The following is an 18944-nucleotide window of genomic DNA, read 5'->3' as shown; positions in this document are numbered from 1 at the left end:
CGGGTGGATGGAAGGGTGGATGGGTGGATGAGTGGGTGGATGGGTGGATAGATGGATGATGGATGGATAGGTGAATGGGTGGATGGGTGGGTGGGTAGATGGATGGATGGATGAGTGGAGGATGGGTGAGTGGCTGGCTGACTGGCTGGGTGGGTAGGTAGATGGAGAGGTGGGTGGGTAGGTATATGGAGAGGTGGGTGGATAGAGATGAACATGTATGCACAGACAGTTATAAATGAATTGAACAAAAGAACAGAAGATTAATATTTGAGCTCGAGGCTGACAGAGGGAGCACAAACTGAACTTAATTTATTGTAGAAAAGTATTGTTTTCCAATATAATAACCTATTATTGAATTATTTCTAATTGAGAGATGGCAGCCACCCCCACTCCCTGTGCCTTCTATGCCTGATGCAAATTGACACAAATTGGAGCTGCCTGGCCTTGGGTGCAGAACCTGTAAATCACAGTCTGGGCTGAGCTGTGTTACCTCCACAGAAGCCTGGAGCCCCACAGGGCCTGGGCCCCTGTCTGTACTGCTCATGGGTGGAAGGGGCTTCATAAGGAAAAAGCTCCGGTCAGCCTGAGGGGCGCTGAGCTCCACAGTGACAGCACAGACAAGGATCGCCGCGCCCAGCTGAAGTGGAGACTTAGCCACCAGGAACTGAATATCCAGGCAAAAGGGCCAGCGCTGCACTGGAATCAGTGCTTCTGCCCTCACTCGCAATAAAGCCGTGTCATTTACCCAAAACAGTGCATTTTATACAAACAAAAAACAGTTGCCATCGAGTCGACTCCAACTCATGGCGACCTCACATGTGTCAGGGTAGAAGTGGGCTCCCGAGGGTTTTCAATGGCTGATTTTTCAGAAGCTGATCACCTCTGGGTGGACTGAAACCTCCAACTTTTCAGTTAGCAGCCAAATGCATTAATCATCTGTACCACTCAAACCAAAAAAAAAAAAAAAACTCATTGCTGTCGAGTCAATTCCAACTCATGGTGACCTCATATGTGCCAGAGGACAGCTATGCTCCTTAGGGTTTTCAGTGGCTGATTTTTTTGGAAGTAGATCACCAGGCTTTCTTCTAAGGCGCCTCTGGGTGGACTCGAACCTCCAATCTTTTCAGTTACTAGATGAGATGGTTAACTTTTTGCACCACGCAGGGACTCCTTTTATATGAATATGAATCTCTGAAAAACAACACACCCCTCTAAGTCGGAGGGAAACCTCGCCATCCCAGTGCAAACCTTCCAGACCAGGGGTTTTACAAGTAGCCATTTGTGACTGTGGGTGCTAAAGCTCTCAGGGGAGAAATGGCCTCCAGCCAGAATGTCCTGAAAGTCCACGAGTTGGGGATGTTTTCTTGCAAGAGGAGATCCGAGAAGCTTCCACAAACAAAACAAGACAGGTGGGCTACACTCTCTACCATCACCTCCTCCGTGTCAGCAGAAATCCGACATGTCCCCAAACGTCACAGCCCTGATGCCAAGAAACCCACCTGTTGTGCCAAGGTGTGTACAGCCACATTTTCCATAACAAATTCAGTAACCTTGACTCCACCTCAAAATTCCCAAGGATCAAGGTGGATGCTGGGATTCCTTCCTCATTATCTCCAACAGTGGGTCTCAACCTCTGGCATGGCTAAGAACCACCTCGGTAGGCAGATAGATGCTGGCGGGTCAACTCTGACTCATGGCTACCTTATGTACAAGAGAATGAAAGATGGCCTGGTTCTGCAACAGCCTCACGATCACCAGCATGCTTGAGTCCATCACTGTGGCTATCATGCCAACCATCTCACTGAGGGTCCCCCTCACCCTTGCTAGCCCTCTACTTCATCACACATGATGTCCTCCTTAAGCAATGGATCCTTCCTGATGACATGTCCAAAGCAAGTGAGTTGGACAATTTTCTGTTGTGATCCATAGCGTTTTCACTGGCTAATTTTTGGGAGTTGATCACTAAGCCTTTCCGTCTAGTCGGTCTTGGCCTGGAAGATCCACTGAAACTTGTCCGCCATTGTGTGGCCCTGCTGGTTTGTGAAGTACCAGTGGTACAGCTTCCGACATCATAGTTTTAGAACTTGATGAGATATAAATAAAAAATCTGAAATAATTCAATATTCTACTTGAGCTCTCACTTCTAAAAAACAAAAAGTTCTCTTTTTATTAGAAATTGTACTCGACAAACCAAATGCACTCAAGTACGTTCATGGGAGGCAAAGGGACTTACTTACGCCAGTCTTAAAGCTGACTTCATTTGCATAAGATAATCTGTGTGCCTCGACCACTGGTGGTGCGATGGTTTAAGTGCTCGGCTGTTAACTAAAGGTTGCTGGTTCAAACCCACCCCACAGCTCTGCTCCCCTAAAGATGACAGCCTAGGAAACCCTCTGAGGCGGTTCTACTCTGTCACATGGGGCTGCCATGAGTCAAAATCGACCCAACTGCACACAACAACAACCGCCCTTGTAGACTGACGTCTACACAAGTCCCAGAATCCAGTTTCCTTGAATTCCTCCACGTTCCAGGGGGCTATTATTTCTAAGGAATTACACTCCCGCGATTCATTCACGAGCTAAGGTTCAAGGGCCAATACGGACTATCAGTCATCGAATGCATCAAAACGGTCACCTCCTCCCAGTGGCGCGACTAGGGTTGGTGTCACCCACTGTGGTAATTCATGGTGTCACCCGCCCCATGGACCTCCTCTCATTCCAGGCCACAAAGAATCCTTAGTAATGTCTGTTATCAACTTTAGTCATGGAATAATATGTCATAAATATAGTAGTAAATTGCTTAAATGTAACATTTATTAGATTATACGAATACTAACAACAAAATTGTAAAATCTTTCTACACTGAATCACATTATTAGTTACATTATTAGTAACTGAGCAGAAGCCTTTAATTACTACTTCAATCTCAAAAACGTTATTGACGTAAGTTCACAAATACTCGTTATCAAAATATTGTAGCTGAAACACCAGAAAACGTGACAAAATCAGCAACTGTGAAAACACTGGCAGCAAGAAAAACAAAAGCGTGTGCTCACAGTGGGTGCAGATGAAACCACGTGATTTGAAGCGTCACTGTAATTGGGTAGTAACAACAGCTCTAACTGGAGGGCATTAGAAGGTTCAAAAAGTAAATTAGCATAGAGTTTTAGCTTTGCAGGTATATTGATACATGTAAACTGGGCTTATGAAAAATGTTTTTGCTATTGTAACTATGTGGATAGTTTTATAAAAAATAACAAAGTTCTGCTGAAACAATGCAGAAAAATTTTGCAGACATTTTGGTGTCACCCCCACTGACAGTGTCACCCGGCGCGGTTCACACCCCGCCCCCCCGCACCCCTCTAGTGAGGCCACTGCCTCTTCCCATTGTCTGAAAGCTATACGTTCCCGGGAAAAGCGTACAGGAATGAGGAATGTCCAAGAAACCTTCTAATTGGATCCGTGAGGGCTGGACAGAGACGCCCCAGGAGCCACTAAGGACGCACATGGGCAGAGCAAGGCTATAGCCAGCTTAAATATTCGAAGCCCCCCGGCTGACAAGCACCTCCTCGAAGCTGTAGAAACTTAGTAATTGTATCTTATCAATGGAATCCAGAGCATCATTGGTGCTCTGCCAAACTTGGCTCAAGAAATGAAATCTTATCTTTTTTATCTCTCATTCAAAACGTTGAAAGAAGTTTCTATCTTTATTAACCAGTCTTCCTTCTTTGTGCAGGGATTTGATTTTCAAGTTTGGAAACACCGTGAAAAATAATCACTCAAATGGTGAATTCTACTTTCTTTTCCGTTTTTGGAAGCCCCATGCGTCTCATTCTGCAGGACTCAGTCAAAGGAGGAGACGACCCCTGTCATGGATTGAACTGTGTCCCCCAAAATATCTGTCAGCTTGGCTAGGTCATCATTCCCAGTATTGTATGACTGTCTACCATTTTGTCATCTGACGTGATTTCCCTATGTGTTGTGAATCCTATTACTATGATGTAATAAAATGGACTAGTGGCAGGTATATTGATGAGATCTACAAGACTGGATAGTGTCTTAAGCCCATCTCTTTTGAGATATAAAAGAGAGAATTGAGCGGAGAGACATGGGGACCCCATACGACCAAGAAAGCAGTGCCAGGAGCAGAGCGCATCCTTTGGACCTGAGGTTCCTGCGCTGAGATGCTTCCAGACCAAGGAAAGACTGATGACAAGGACTTTCCTCCAGAGCCAACAGAGAGAGAAAGCCTTCCCCTGGAGCTGGTGCCCTGAATTTGGACTTGTAGCCTATTGGACTGTGAGAGAATAAACTTCTCTTTGTTAAAGCCATCCACCTGTGGTATTTCTGTTATAGCAGCACTAGATGACTAAGACAGCCTCTGAGACCTTAGGGGGAGGAATCCTTATTTTTTTCATACTACTTGCATAATGACTTAATAACATTTAAATTTAGGGCCACTGTCAGACAGTGTAAGAACACGGGTGTTCTGTTGTAATGGGCTGGTTCTTCTACGGGATTGAATTACCCCTGTGCATCACTCAGTCAGGAAGGGCTGTTTCACCCACTCTGGCCCCAGTGGAAGCCCCAGAGTGGCAGAGAACCACAGGCTCTGCTGCAGGGAAGGAGCCCAGGTCCCAGCGTGGAGGCATTTCCTGGCTTGGGAGGGAGGCTGCCTCCAGCTAGATGCATGTGGAGTTAGGAGGTTTGGTTTCCAGCCAGATTCTGCTGGTGGCTTTGAAAAACTCACCAGCTGGCTAAATACAAGGTGGTCCATCCAGACAATGGAACAGGACTCAGCCACAAAGAGAAATGAAGTCCTGATACACGCTGTGACACGGACGATGAACACATGATTCTGAGCGGAAGTAGAAAAAACAAAACAAAAATTGCGCTCTATTCATCTCTGACTCATGACGACCCCGTGTGCTTCAGAGGAGAACTGTGCTCCACAGAGTTTTCAACGGCTGTGATATTTTGGAAGTAGATCGCCAGGGCTTTCTTCCAAGGTGACTCTGCATGGGTACAAACCGCCAACCCTTCAGTAGCAGCCGAGTGCATAACTGTTTGAGCCACCGAGGAACCGAGTTGAATGAGCCAGACACACGAGGACAAATGCTGTCTGATCCCACTTACACACAATATCTAGAACAGCCAAGTGTACAGACAGAAGTCGATTAGCAGGAACCAGGGACCAGGGGAGGGGTAGACAGGAGTTACTGCCGAAGGAGGGCTGAGTTTCTGTCTGGGGTGAGGAAAACTTCTGGAAATAGCAGCAATGGTTGCACAGCACGGTGACTATAATTCGTGTCCCTGAATTGCACCATTTAGAAATGGTTAAAATGGCAATATTTTTGTTATATTTCTTTTACAATAGAATTGTTCTTTTTTTAAGAAGCATATGTCATTAAAAAAAGTTACCAGCTCAGCCAGGAGACTCTCACCTCGGGGGCGGGACCAGGCTGCAGTGCATAGCCATAGATGATGAATGAGCAGCAAGTGAGCCAGCTCTTCCTGCCCCCTGGGAGTGCCCAGGGCTTCCGGTGCAAATCCTGGCCCAGGACTGTGAGCTGGAATTGCTCATCGAGGACAGGCCTTCCAGGTCATGGACCCTGCACCCCTCCAGGGCCTAGCTGAGAGCCTCCACGTGCCACAGCCAGGGAGTCTCCAAGGCCACAGGCACAGGACAGAAGAGAAACATCTGCAGTATACTCTGAGGACCACTGCCTGCAGCTCACTTCTGCTCAGGTTACAGAGACGTGGTTAGGGTCACACTTCTGCCTCTGTTATTGCTGTTGATAGTTGCCGTCAAGTCAGCTCCGACTCATGGTGACCCCATGGACAACAGAACAAACACTGCCTGGTCCTGCACCATCCTCGCCATCACTGGTCTGCTCGAGTCCGCTGTGGTGGCCACCGTGTATTTCAAGTGCCCGCCAACCTAGGGGTCTCACCTTCCAGTACTCTGTCAGACAATGTTCTATTGTGATCCACAGGGTTTTCATCGGCTGAGTTTTGGAAGTCTACCACCAGGCCTTTCTTCTTAGTCTGTCTTAGTGTGGAAGCTCCGCTGAAACCTGTTCACCATAGGTATCCCTGCAGGCATTTAAAATACCGGTGGCACAGCTTCCAACATCACAGCAACAGGCAAGCCACCACAGTAGGACAGGCTGACAGACGGGTGGTGCACGTCTGTCTTTATCATCTTTAATTACACCTCTCCACGGTGCCCATAACAATCAAGGATTTTTAAGCGCTGGTACTGACCCAAGACACAGTGACAATGCATCAACTTTTAACTCCAGGTGGGATCAAGGGAAACAGCTGCAAACCTTTGCTTCAGAATAAATCAGAGCCTGTGTCCTAAAAGTTCAGTAAGGGTCTGGCCCAGAATAACAGTCAATTCAGACCCTTAAAATGAAGAAGATACCGACACGCTGGCGTGGGCGGCCGCAGAGAAGTCTGGCTCACGCTAGGAAGGAACCAATTAGAGGGGTCGTGCTCGTTCGAAGAGGAAAGGGTAGCCAGAGTGGACCTCAGACCTCCATCTCCTGCCGGTCAGGGCAAGGCCAGAGGTGCGGTGCACTGACCGGGCCCAAGTCCCTCCCAAATCATCCAGAAACTGTCACGAATGAAGGCAGGGTAAAGGCGTGAGAGGCTCCCACTAGCCAGCGGGAGCCGAGGTCAGTGGCTGGCTCAACAGAGACTGCAGGTGAGGGACATGACCACGGACACCAGGCTGGCTGGGCTACAGGAGGGGGACATGACCACAGACACCAGGCTGGCTGGGCTACAGGTGGATGCACCCGAGGCTCAGTTCATGGTCCAGAACCCACACATTCGTTGATTTTTACAGCTGAAGTGCTCGGGCACTCCATGCACCAGAGGAGGGAGGGGCAGGATGAGCGGAGGGACAGAAGGCCGGGGAGGGACATCTCCAGGCTGGAGCCGGCCTGCAGTGCTCACCCTGTGCCCACCCGCCTCCTTCTCACTCACTCCACGTCCTTCCCCACGGGATGAGCGCCACCCGCCAGCCCCACGCCTGTGTCTCCCAGTTCCAGAGGACAGAGGCTTGCAGCTGCCCACCCACCCAACTCCAGAGTGAGGGCAGAGCCTGGGCGCCGCCTGCTCCCCACTGCGCCACCCCCATCACACCCTCCAACACCAAACACAGGGCTCCCATGGCCTCTGGCCTTCTGGGTCACCCACTCCCACAGGGGCCTCGCTGGGAGGAGGTGCCCCACCCCGGGGACCGTGTCTGGAGATGTTTTTGGCTCTCACGACTGGGAGCCGCTATGGGTACCTGGTGGGTGGAGGCCAGTGATGCCGCTAAACGCCCTAGAGAGCACAGGGTGGCCCACCACAAGGGACTGTCTGCCCCAAACGTCCACGGTGCCGAGGCTGAGCAACCCGCGTTCATGGAACCATCCAGAGCCTGCGCCATTTCTCTAAAGAATGATGGAAGGCCTGTAAGCAGAGAAGAAGTTTCCAGGCGGCGGCCAGGACGGTGTGTGTATGTGCACATGTGCTCGTATGTGCCGGCCCAGAGACGTGGGCGCACACCCACACGTGTCCATAAACACACACGTTCCTGGAAGGTAAGATCTGGGGGGCTACATGCCCAGGGAGAAACCGTGCTCCCCCAAAGACGGCAGCTGGCAACTCAATACATGCATGGCATTCTGTTATGGTTTGAATTGTGTCCCCAAAAATGTTGTTGAGTGCCATCAAGCCGATTTTCCACTCATAGTGACCCCACGTGACAGAGGAGAACTGCTCCCTAGGGCTTCCTACGCTGTATTCTTCATGGAAGCGTGGAACCACTGGGTGGGTTCGAACCATTAAACTTTCAGTTAGGGGCCGAGTGCTTAACCATTGCACTACTAGAGTTCCTCCAAAAAAATATGTATGGTAAATCCTACCACCTATACCCGTGGAAACCCTGGTGGCGTAGTGGTTAAGAGCTAGGGCTGCTAACCACGAGGTCAACAGTTTGAATCCACTAGGCCCTCCATGGAAACCCTGTGGGGGCAGTTCTGCTCTGTCCTGTAGGGTTGCTGTGAGTCAGAATTGACTGGAAGGCAAAGGGTTTTAGTTTTTTTACCTGTGGCTATAATCCCATTTGGGAATAGGGTTTCTCTGTTATGTTAATAAGGCTTTATCAATGTAGGGAGTGTCGGAAGTCCATCACTTTTGCAATATAAAAGGAGCAGATTAGACACAGAAGCAAGCAGAAAAGGGGAACCACTGACGCCACATGGAAATCTCCAAGGAACCGAGGAAGACAAGCTGAAAGAGACAAGGACCTTCCCCCAGAACAAACCAAGAGAAAGCCCTTCCCTGGAGCCAGTGCCCTGAATTCGGACTTGTAGCTTCCTGAACCGTGAGAAGATAATTCCTGTTCTTTAAAGGCCCCCTTGTGGTGCTTCTGTCACAGCAGCGCCCGGAGACGCATACGTTCACTCGTTCGTTTGTGTAATCAGCAATGATGGCCTGTGCCCCGACTCCGTGCCAAGCATTGTGCTGACTGCAGGGAGGCCCTGGTGGGCCTAACAGGCTCAGGCCCTTCAGTCCAGAACTCACGGACAAGCAAGGGAGCAGCCTTAAACCCCAGTAACTGTCAGCCCACTCACGTGTGATAGGAACAACAGAATCGCCGAAGCTGACCGAACCCACCCTCCAGCAAAGCCTTCTCCAGCAAACACCCACCTCCAGTCTCCAGGTCATGGAAATTGGGGTCCAGGCCTCGATCCAGCATCTTGACGATTTTCTCAACCGAACGATGCTGAATATGGTCCATGCATTTCTTCAGATTGGTCTAAAGGAAAAAACGAGGAAACAGATATGTCTTTACAAGAAATGTCTACAGCACAGGCTACTGGAAGGTTCCAGGGGCTTGGGTGGGGGGGCACGCTGACCTGCCTCTATGGAGGGAAGGATGCCCCTTGATCAGGCGACCCTGGGGCTGGCCTGAACATGGGTTTCTGCACCTGGAACCCCAGGGCTGAGCTAGGAGCCCAGACCGTGGTAAGCTCAATCAGCCCAGCTTGGACTCGAGTTTAAAACCCCTCGCCATTCGCTGTCCTTGCTGAGAGTTAGAAAGCTATAAACCACCCAAAGTACTCTGAACAACTCCAGTTTCCAGGACCTCACCCAGACTACTGACCCCAGTTCTGCCGAGTGACGTCATGGACCAGTACTTGTGGTCCCTAATCTCTGTGGCTAAGACCTCGGCTGCTAACCAAGAGGTTGGCAGTTCAGTTCCACCAGCTGCTCCTTGGAAACCCTATGGAGCATTTCTACTCTGTCCTATAGGGATGCTATGAGTCGGAATCGACTTGATGGCAATAGGTTTGGTTTTTTTGCTTTTTGGTTAATCTCTAAAGAAGGGGCCCTGGTGTTGCAATGGGTAAGTGCTCGGCTGCTAACCAAAAGGTCAGCGGTTGAACTCACCAGCCGCTCCTCGGGAGAAAGACCTGGCCATCTTCTCCCATAAAGATGAAAGTCTAGCGTCATGGATTGAACTGTGTCCCCAGAAACTATCTATCAGTTTGGCTGGGTCATGATTCCCAGTATTGTACGATTGTGTACCATTTTGTAATCTGAAGTGATTTCCTTATGTGTTGTAAATTTTATCACTATGATGTAATAAGATGGATTAGTGGCACTTATACTGATGAGGTCTACAAGATTAGACAGTGTCTTAAGCCAATCTCTTCTGAGAAAGAAAAGAGAGAAGCAAGCAGAGACACATGGGAACCTCATACCACCAAGAAAGCAGTGCCGGGAGCAGAGCGCGTCTTTTGGACCTGAGTTTTCTGTGCTTCCAGACCAAGGGAAGACAGATGCATCACAAGGATGACAAAGAGAGAAAGCCTTCTCCTGGAGCTGATGCCCTGAATCTGGACTTGCAGCCTACTGGACTGTGAGAGAATAAATCTGTCTTTGTTAAAGCCATCCCCTTGGGATGTTTCAGCTGTAGCAGAACTAGATGACTGAGATATGCAGGAAACTCGGTAAGATAGTTCCACTCTGTCACACCGTCACTATGAGTCGGAATCGACTCGATGGCACACAAGAACAGCCTCTGAAGAGGCAGCCAGGATGGAGAGTAAATTCTGACTCTTGCGCTGTCTGGTTCAGCCCAGGACCACACGGACAGACACACGGGTGCCTGATCAGCGAGTAACTCAGGGTGAAGGCAGGCAGTCACTTCGCATGAGACCAAAACCATCAGCAGCTCAGCCTTGATGGGGAGAGTCTCAGTTCTCTAGCGCTGCTGTAACAGAAATACCACAAGTAAGAGGATGGCTTTAACAAAGAGAAATTTACTTTCTCACAGTTTAGGAGGCTAGAAGTCCGAATTCAGGGCGCCAGCTCCAGAGGAAGGCTTTGTCTCTTCGCTAGCTCTGGAGGAAGGTCCTTGTCTCTTTGAGCTTCTGCTCCTGGGCGATCTTCCTGCGGCGTGGCATCTCTCTTCCCCCATCTCTGCTCTGCAGGCTTGTTTAATCTCTTTTATGAATCTTAAAAGAGATTGACTCAAGATATACACTATGTTAACCCTGCCTGATCAACATAACAAAGACAACCCATTCCCAAATGGGATTATAACCACAGATATAGGGGTGAGGATTTACAGCACGTATTTCCGGGGGACACAATTCAATCCACAACAGGGAGGAACCCTTCCCAGGCTCTGCCCAGCCTTGTCTGTAAAAAAAAAAAATACTGATTTCCTGTCCGTCAAGCCCGGGCTATCTGACGCAAACACCAGAGACCATCCGACAACCCCAATTGTTCTCACCTGGCCTGATGCTTCCCCTCCCTCCCACCCCAGCGAACACCTCTCCCAAAACACGCGGCAGGGACAGCAGGTATGGTTTCCAACACAGAAGCCCCCTGGAGCCTTCAGCAGTCCGACACAGATTGGATCTCCACCTGAACCTTTCTCACACTTTCCAGGGGCTAGAAGTTAACAGGCTCAAAGACACAAGGTACAACTAGATTTCACCTATTTGCTAATACGCATTTTAATCTACACACCAGGGGGTAATAGCAACCAGGAGCATCCAGGTCTTGGTGCCTAAATTCCACTGTCCACGCTGATTCCAGGGTGGGGGCAGACAGCGTGCAGGAAGAGCCTGGAGCACACTGTGCCTGAAGGTGGTAAGAGCTCAAAGAACAACCGGGTGTGCCAGAGGTGGAGCCAGGTGGAAGGCCACCACCACCCGCATCTGGGACAAAATAATGATGACATCCTAACCCACTGAACAAAATGAAAATACATGAGCCCGTACTGCAATGGGGAAAATGAAGGACAAATGGATATAAATGGGGAAAATGAGGAACAAGAGGAGCCTGGGGGCGGGGAAGCCCTCTCTGGGCACCTCGCTCCAGGTTAGCACACCTGGAGAGCAGCAGGGCCATGGAAGGGAACACCTTGAGGCAGCTTCTCCGACTCTCATGTCCCCTGTGTTTTGCAGGGGCGCTATTGGAGTCCTCTGAGTTACAAGCATACAGGGTGGGGTGGGGCAGGACCCAGAATGTGAGCCTCTGAGACTGTCAAGGATTCCTCCTTTACATGGACAGCACAGTGCTAATGAAGAACCACATTCTCTACGATGAACGCTATATTTGTCCAGCTGGATGATGCTATGAGCACAGGTGTGCACAGGTACACACAGGTGTGCACAGGTACATGCAGGTACACACAGGTACGCACAGTATGTGCAGCCAAGTACTGAGTGCTCCACCTAACGCAACCCGTGGTCCTTTCTCTAAACACCCCTCCTTACTCCCAGGTGCTAACCTGCACTGCTTACTTTTGTGTAGTTTTATGTAAATAACACCTTTGTTAAGTTACAAACTTCGTTAAGTTTATACAGATGCAAGAAGAGAGAAAAACCATTAAAATGCTATCTTCTATTGAGCCGGCAATAAAAAAAAAAAGTCATCCAGTCACTTCCAACTCTTGGCGACCCCATGAGTGTCAGAGCAGAGCTGTGCTCCACAGGGCTTTCAGTGGCTGAGTTTTCAGAAGTAGATCAGTGGGAATCAAACCTCCGACCCTTTGGTTAGCAGCCGAGAGTATTAACTGTTACGAGGACTTCAGGTAAACAGCAGGCGCCCAGTACACGTCTGCTTGGAGGAGAGGAACCCTCTGTCCCAAAAGCTCAGCTGACATCGAAAGATAATAACAGGGGACAAAAGATAATAGGCTGAGAGTGTCAGCCCCACAGCCCATCTCCCCACCTACCTTTGTGTGGAGCTTGGCCAACTGTTTCTCATCGAGATTGGACTGTTTATACACGCGCTTCTTGTATCGAAACTGGCACAGAAATAGAAAAAAATAAATAAACAAGTAAATATTTCACATGGCTGTTGGGAGGGAAAATCAGTCTCTCCCTCAGCTGTTTCCCTGGAGACAGGGACTCCACAGCTAACTCTCCGGATTTCCTGGATGTGAAATCAACTACACGCATTCAAACCGCAGAGCCTAAGACGACGCCATAAGAAAAGCTTTTGCTGCAACTCTGCGGTATTTCGCCAAAAGGCCATGAAAAGAAACAAGAGGGACGCTGAGGGCAGAAGGAGACTCCTGGCTGCGTTCCAGCATCAGCCTCCTCTAGCTTCTGAGGTGCCTGGGTTGGCTGTCCCCAGGGCCGGCCTGCCATTAGCGTGGCGTTTTTCACCCAACGCGGCCCTACCAGAGTTTGCTTCTGTGTCGTCAGCGTCCTCCTGTGTGGGATTAAAACAAGCATTAGGAGCCCGGGTGTGGGCGTCACCTTCGCTCACTCCTGCAGCCCCTCCCTGAGGACTTCAGAGCCACCGTGTGCCCCCCAAAACAGCAGCGTCTCCTTTGAACTGAAAATTACATCGCCGGCACCACGGACGACACATAGTACTGAGAGCCCAAGGAGACAGCAACGCTGTCGAAGGCCGTGCTTTGTACTTTCTAAGGCCTTTTCTCTAACGTTTGGCCCCTCCTCCCAGGGGCCCCTCCCTGGCCTTTTCTCGTTAACATGCTGGAGACACTGCAGACGGCGCAGGGCTTGGGAGGGACGCCTCAACCCACAGCAACCAGTTGTCGTCAAGGCGACTCCGACTCATGGCGACCCCATGTGTGTCTGAGTAGAACTGTGCTCCGCAGGGTTTCCGGTGGCTGATTTTTTGGAAGTAGATCACCAGGCCTTTCTTCCGAGGTGCCTCTCTCTGGGTGGACTCATACCTCCAACACCTTTGGCTTAGCAGCCGAGTGAGTTAACCCTTGCACCACCCGGGGGTAGGGACACATCGTGTTAGGGAAAGTGACTTGGATTTTGAGTCAGAACGTCTGTTCCAATTCCTGTCCCAATACTTCGCTATGAGCTTCCTGTCTCAGCCTCGGTTTCCCTATCTGTAGCACGGGGATTAAAACACAAACCTCCTGGGGTGGCCCCGGGGATGGACTGTGAGCTTCTTGACACAGAAGCAGTGCCAGACAAATGCCATTTTATTTCTTTCTCCCCCACTTCCCTTGATATCGTCACAGTCGGAGGATTTTAAACATAAGTACGGGGGGAGAAGAAAAAAAAAATGAACTTGTGGGGCAGCAGGCGAGATGATCCCGGAGCCGTAAGTCTAATCTGATATAAAGTTTCCAAAAGGACAACCTCATTCTCCTTTCCTTCCACTCTAAACAAAATGGCAATTCAACAGCAGACAAAATTCCTTTTTTGCACAGACCGAAACTTGATTTTCTTTGTAACTGCCAAAATAAGCCAGTCGTGAAACCGGAGAGTTCTGTGTAACACGGCCCGCAGAGTGCCAGGATCGAGTGTGCCCGGCGTGCACTGCACACGCTGACCTTCCTGAGCTGACCTGGCAAGATGGGATCCGTGCCCGTTTGAGGATTTTGACCTGTCGATTCTAGATTCAGCTAGTAGAGCCGTGTTCTGAAGGGGGCTGCTAGCAAACCCTTCACCTGCGTCTTAATCACTCACCCCAAAAAACCAAACCAGCTGTCCCGAGTCGACGCCAACTCATGGCACCCCCATGTGTGTCAGAGAAGACCCGTGCTCCATAGGGAGTTTAATGGCTGAGTTTTTGGACGGAGATTGCCAGGCCTTTCTTCTGAGGTGCCTCTGGGTGGACTCGAACCTCCAACTTTTCAGTTAGCAGGGAGTGCGCTGTTTGCACCACCCAGGACTCCTGATCACCTACCCCACTGGCCCAGATTTCACTGAGGGAAACCACAGGCAATGGCACCAGGGCCACCATCACGTGGGCCAACTTGAAAAGTCAAAAGGAATTCTACTCAACAGGCATTTTTTTCTTTTATAATAAAACATACACACGATTCCGACCACACGACATTCTGGAAAAGGCGAAGCTACAGAGACAGTGAAAAGCTCAGCCGCCGCCAGGGGCTCGGGGAAGGAGGGATGAAGCGGGGGGCGCAGGGCATAGTGGGGGCAGTGACACTGTTCTGCAGGATGCTGTCACGGTGGACACGTGACATTACGCATTTGTCAAACCCACAGGACTGTGCGAGCCAGAGTGAACCCTGAGCTAGACTCTGGGCTGGAGTTAGCAACAATGTATCAATATTGGCTCACAACTATCCCAGGAATGCAGGAGTAACAGAAACCTGCGTGCAAGCGGGAGCAGGCGTGTGGGAACTCTCTGTACTTCCTCCCAATTTTTCTGTAAACCTAAAACTGATCTAAAAAATAACGCCTGTTTAAAACACACACACACACACACACACACACACACACTCTAAAAAAATAACGCCTATTTAACACACACACACACACACACACACACACATACGGGATTAGTACTTCGGAGGAGATGTAGTTTCTAGAGCCATAAACATTTACAGCCCACGTCAGCTCTGAAACCCTAACCCTTTGCTTGCTATTTGCTGAGCGTTTCCTGAGGCAACAGTTACCTGCTGTCTCCCCCTGACCTCAGTCAGCCGACCACCTGGCTGGGGGGTGGCCCAAGGAGATGAATAAATATAAATACAAACAAAGGCTCACAGCGCTGAGAACCGATCACAGCAGCAGCCGGGACACTGCTCCGGGCGCTCACCTGTTATCAGGGCTTTTGCCCTGTGCACTGCTCAGTGGGATGCAGAGGCCAGTACTAATGCAGCCCCAGGGTTACAGCTTGGTGTCTGCAGCTCAGAGAGGGTGGCGGTGTGCTCAAGGCAGCACAGCACCAGTGACGGGGCCGAACCCAGAGTCTGATGGCGAAGCTCACGCTCCCATTGCCCCCGACGAGCATGAGGGGTAGAGAGGCTCATGAACAAACCCCACGCCCTGGGCTCCCACGAGCTCCAAACAGGGTGTCCACAGGAGTCCACGCAGCCTTCTGTCCAGCGGCCCCAGCACAGCCCTTCCCTGTGGTGAGGTGCTTTCCCACGCCTGCATTTGGTTCATTCTCAGGGGTGGGGCAGGGGGCAGTCAGGGCCCTTCAGATCACTGCTGCCCTTCAAGGGGCTTTCCAATCAGGAGCAGCTTCCTGGTCACCGTCTCCTCGACCTTTTACCATCGGTAAACAGACAACCAGGAGTCCCTGGGTGGTGCCAGTGGGGAAGCGCTCCACTACTAACCTGAAGGTTGGTGGTTCAAACCCACCCAAAGGTGCCTTGCAAGAAAGGCCTGGCAATTTGCTTCAGAAAGATCACAGCCAAGAAAACCTTATGGAGTGAAATTCACGGGGAGTCCCCATGAGTTGGGGTCAGAAAACGACCAACACCTGACGTGTATTACTGTCTGTTCCAGTCTGTCACCTCCCACCAGAGCAGACCCTCCATGAGACCAGAACTGTGATCCTTGGGTACACTGCGTATACCCGGGATGTGCCCGGCACACAGCAGTCCCGCAGTGAGGGATTATTCAATGCGTGTCCATTTTACAGTGAGCAAACTGAGGCCAGCAGAGCAGAATGACCTGCCTTGAATTGCAAAACTTCTAAACGGCATCCCATCTGTTCCGCCACCGACACTCTTCCCCCAGTCCTCCACAGGTTCTGCATGAACAGAAACCCTAGCAACCCCAGCCTCCGAGTCACTGCAGAACCGAGAAATTCATGCCCCTGACATCTCTAACCTCAGGGTAAGCCCAGTAGCTGAGAACACTGTAGAACCCATCGAGACGGTTCAAATATCAGCTACGAGTCCACACTTCCAGTCCCTGGTTGTTTGACTAAGTCAGAGGCAGTATGATCACATAATAATCATGTGCCATGCAATAGGAGGGGTTACCATCTTTCCGGAGTCCCTGGGGGCACAAATGGTTAAGCGCTTGACTATTAGCCAAAAGGTTGGTGGTTCAAACCCACTCAGAAGCACCCTGGAAGACAGGCCTGGTGATCTGCTTCTGAAAGGTCACAGCCATTGAAAACCCCATGGGGCAAAGTTCTACCCTGCACGCGTGGGGTCTCCACCAGCTGGAATCAATCTGACGCAACCAACAGCCACAGCTCTATTTCCGGCTATTTGTACAACTGTCGTGACATGTGCACCCGGTATGCACTGTTGGAAACACTCTGTAAACCCGGGATGCAGCAAGCAGGCGTCAGACAGGCAGGGGCCGGGTTGTACTATACTGTAGGCCTGCGTAAGATTGCCCCATATGGCACATGAACCACTGTTTATGAAGGACCAAGGGCACATTACCAGCTCTGTAGCTGGAAGAGCCCGCCCAGCCACTCCTGGGCCAAGAAGCAGAAAGGAAGCTGAGCTCCTCCTAACTGCAGAATGGCCACCAGGCCACCCTGTTGCCCAAGGGCAGGGACACGGATTCAGGGAGAAGGTGCAGGACCACGCTGTCTCCCCAGAACGCATATGTCCTGGTGAAATGAGTCGAACCCGTGGTTTGCTCATCCCCTGACTTGTCTACAACGAACCTGTGAATTCCATAGAGAAAGCAGATGCACAGAAATCATGCAACAGTTTGCAATTCACTGCAAAATTAGGTGCAGCCCAAGACCCCACGTGGGGTGATTTCTCAATCCTAGTCAAATGTGGAAGCCCTGGTGGTGTAATGGTTAAGAGCTCGGCTGATGACCAAAAGGCTGGCAGTTCGAATCCACCAGCTGCTCCTTGGATACCCTATGGGGCAGTTCCACTTGGTCCTATAGGGTCGCTATGAGTCAGGACGGACTCGATGGCAATGGGTTTTAATCAAATGTGGCGCTGAGGTTTCCCCCTCCCCACCCTGTGCCGTTATGCAGGAATCAATCACCAATACGCTGTCAACGGGAATACCTCCAGCGATGGCACCCCGTCGCCCACGGGCTGCGGGTACTCGCGCAGAAGGCGCTCTTCGTCCAGGAACTTCCCGTCTCGCCCGTTGCTGGCGGGCTGGAAGAGCCCATAGTTGAGTACATCCTTCAGGCTCTGGTTCAGCGTGCACAGGATCTTCTGCTTGGCCACCCACACAGTCGCATCCGGGTTGAAGCGAATGCACTTCTGAGGGGAGGGAAAAAGACATAGGGTTAGCGGACTCAAAAGCTGGGGGGACCTGTCCTCAGAGGTGGCAAACACGTTTCCGTCCCACCCTAGTAGATCTTCTGAGCTTTGGACCCCACTGCTTTTCAAGGCAGAGAAATAAGACCTACTTGTCGCTAAGTGTCGAAGGAGCAAATCAGTCTTGGAGGAAGGACAGTCAGAATGCTCCCTAGAAGTGAGGACAGCGAGACCCTGGCTCACTTACTCTGGACACGTCATCCGGAAAGACCAACCACTAGAAAAGGACATCATGTTTGGTAAAGTGCAAGGTCATGAAGAACGAGGGATGGACTAACATGGCAGCCCCAACAATGGGCCGGAGCACACAACGATCATGAGGACGGCGCAGGACCGGCCGAGGCTTTGTTCTATTACACGTTAGGTAAGGCCGCCTGAGTCAGTCGGCTGGATGGCACCTCACAACACAAGGGAAAAACCTGGGACTGAGCCGTCAGTCCCTGTGGCCTTGACTCTCACCATCGGCTCAAAGCTCCCATATTCACAAGGTTTTTTGGTATCAATAATGAATAATCAATCAATAATCACGTATTGCCTCAGGACAGTTCTCTCACTTGGATGGTGCTTCTAAAACTTCAGTGTACACCCCCTACACACACACAGAGCGTCCAATACAGCAGGTCTGGCGCAGGGACCAAGAACCTGCATTTTCCCCAAGTTTCGAGGTGATGCTGTTGCTGCCAGCCTGGGGAGCACGCTTTGGGAACCACGGCAGGAGTCTAGAGTGGGACTTTTCAGATAGGGGAGAATGTCTGGTAAACCCGCCGGTTGGACGGCTGATGGTATGGTGCCTTCATGCCACCCACGCTGACTCTGAACACGAGAGCCCTCAGAAATGCCAGTATCGCCCCTTCTGAACGATACAGGAAGGCAACCAGGGAAAACGGTGGGATGAGAAATCAAATCCAAAGCCCGAAGAGCTAACTTTGAAAAAGTTAAACAGTGTTAGCTGTGCCTATAAACCAATCATGAACCCTTTTCAAAAGCATAAAAGCAACACCAAGACTTGGAAGAACAACTTGGTAATGTTCACACATTCCTTTGGCGGGACTCACCAAGAAGCCCAGAAAAGCGAAAGCCGGGCCCAAATCAGCTACTTTCCATGATTTCTAATTTTTTTTTTTTTTTGCTGAATTTAAATGATAACGAGCTGCCAGGAGTTCCCGGGTAGCGGGGAGGGAAGAACAGGGGAGCACAGGACATTGTTGGGCCAGTGGCACTGTTCTGCAGGATGCTGTCATGGTGCACACTGGACATCATGCATTCGTCAAAACCCACAGGACAGTGCAACACGAAGAGGGAACCTTCAAGCCCTCCAACGATGGACTTGAGTTAACACTAACGTATCAACGCTGGTTCATCCACTGTGACCAATGTACCACACAGACGTGAACCATCAAGCCCTCCAACGATGGACTTGAGTT

General features: G+C 50.5%; 1 protein-coding gene across 1 annotated transcript in view; it reads right to left on the bottom strand.

Annotated features, from left to right (window-relative positions):
* SHANK2 (SH3 and multiple ankyrin repeat domains 2) overlaps window positions 1-18944 on the bottom strand; it is a 559307-nt gene that overhangs the window by 512592 nt on the left and 27771 nt on the right. The window contains exons 2-4 of the mRNA XM_004383876.1: window positions 17260-17463; window positions 12256-12327; window positions 8709-8817 (exon numbers count right to left, since the gene is read on the bottom strand). Of these exons, the coding sequence (XP_004383933.1) occupies window positions 8709-8817; window positions 12256-12327; window positions 17260-17463 (385 nt within the window). The remainder of the gene's footprint in view (window positions 1-8708; window positions 8818-12255; window positions 12328-17259; window positions 17464-18944) is intronic.

This window comes from Trichechus manatus, unplaced genomic scaffold (assembly GCF_000243295.1).
Source record: "Trichechus manatus latirostris isolate Lorelei unplaced genomic scaffold, TriManLat1.0 scaffold00113, whole genome shotgun sequence".
Lineage (NCBI taxonomy): Eukaryota > Metazoa > Chordata > Mammalia > Sirenia > Trichechidae > Trichechus > Trichechus manatus.
The sequence above is the reverse complement of the archived record's forward strand: the minus strand, read 5'-3'. Positions and strand labels throughout refer to the sequence as shown.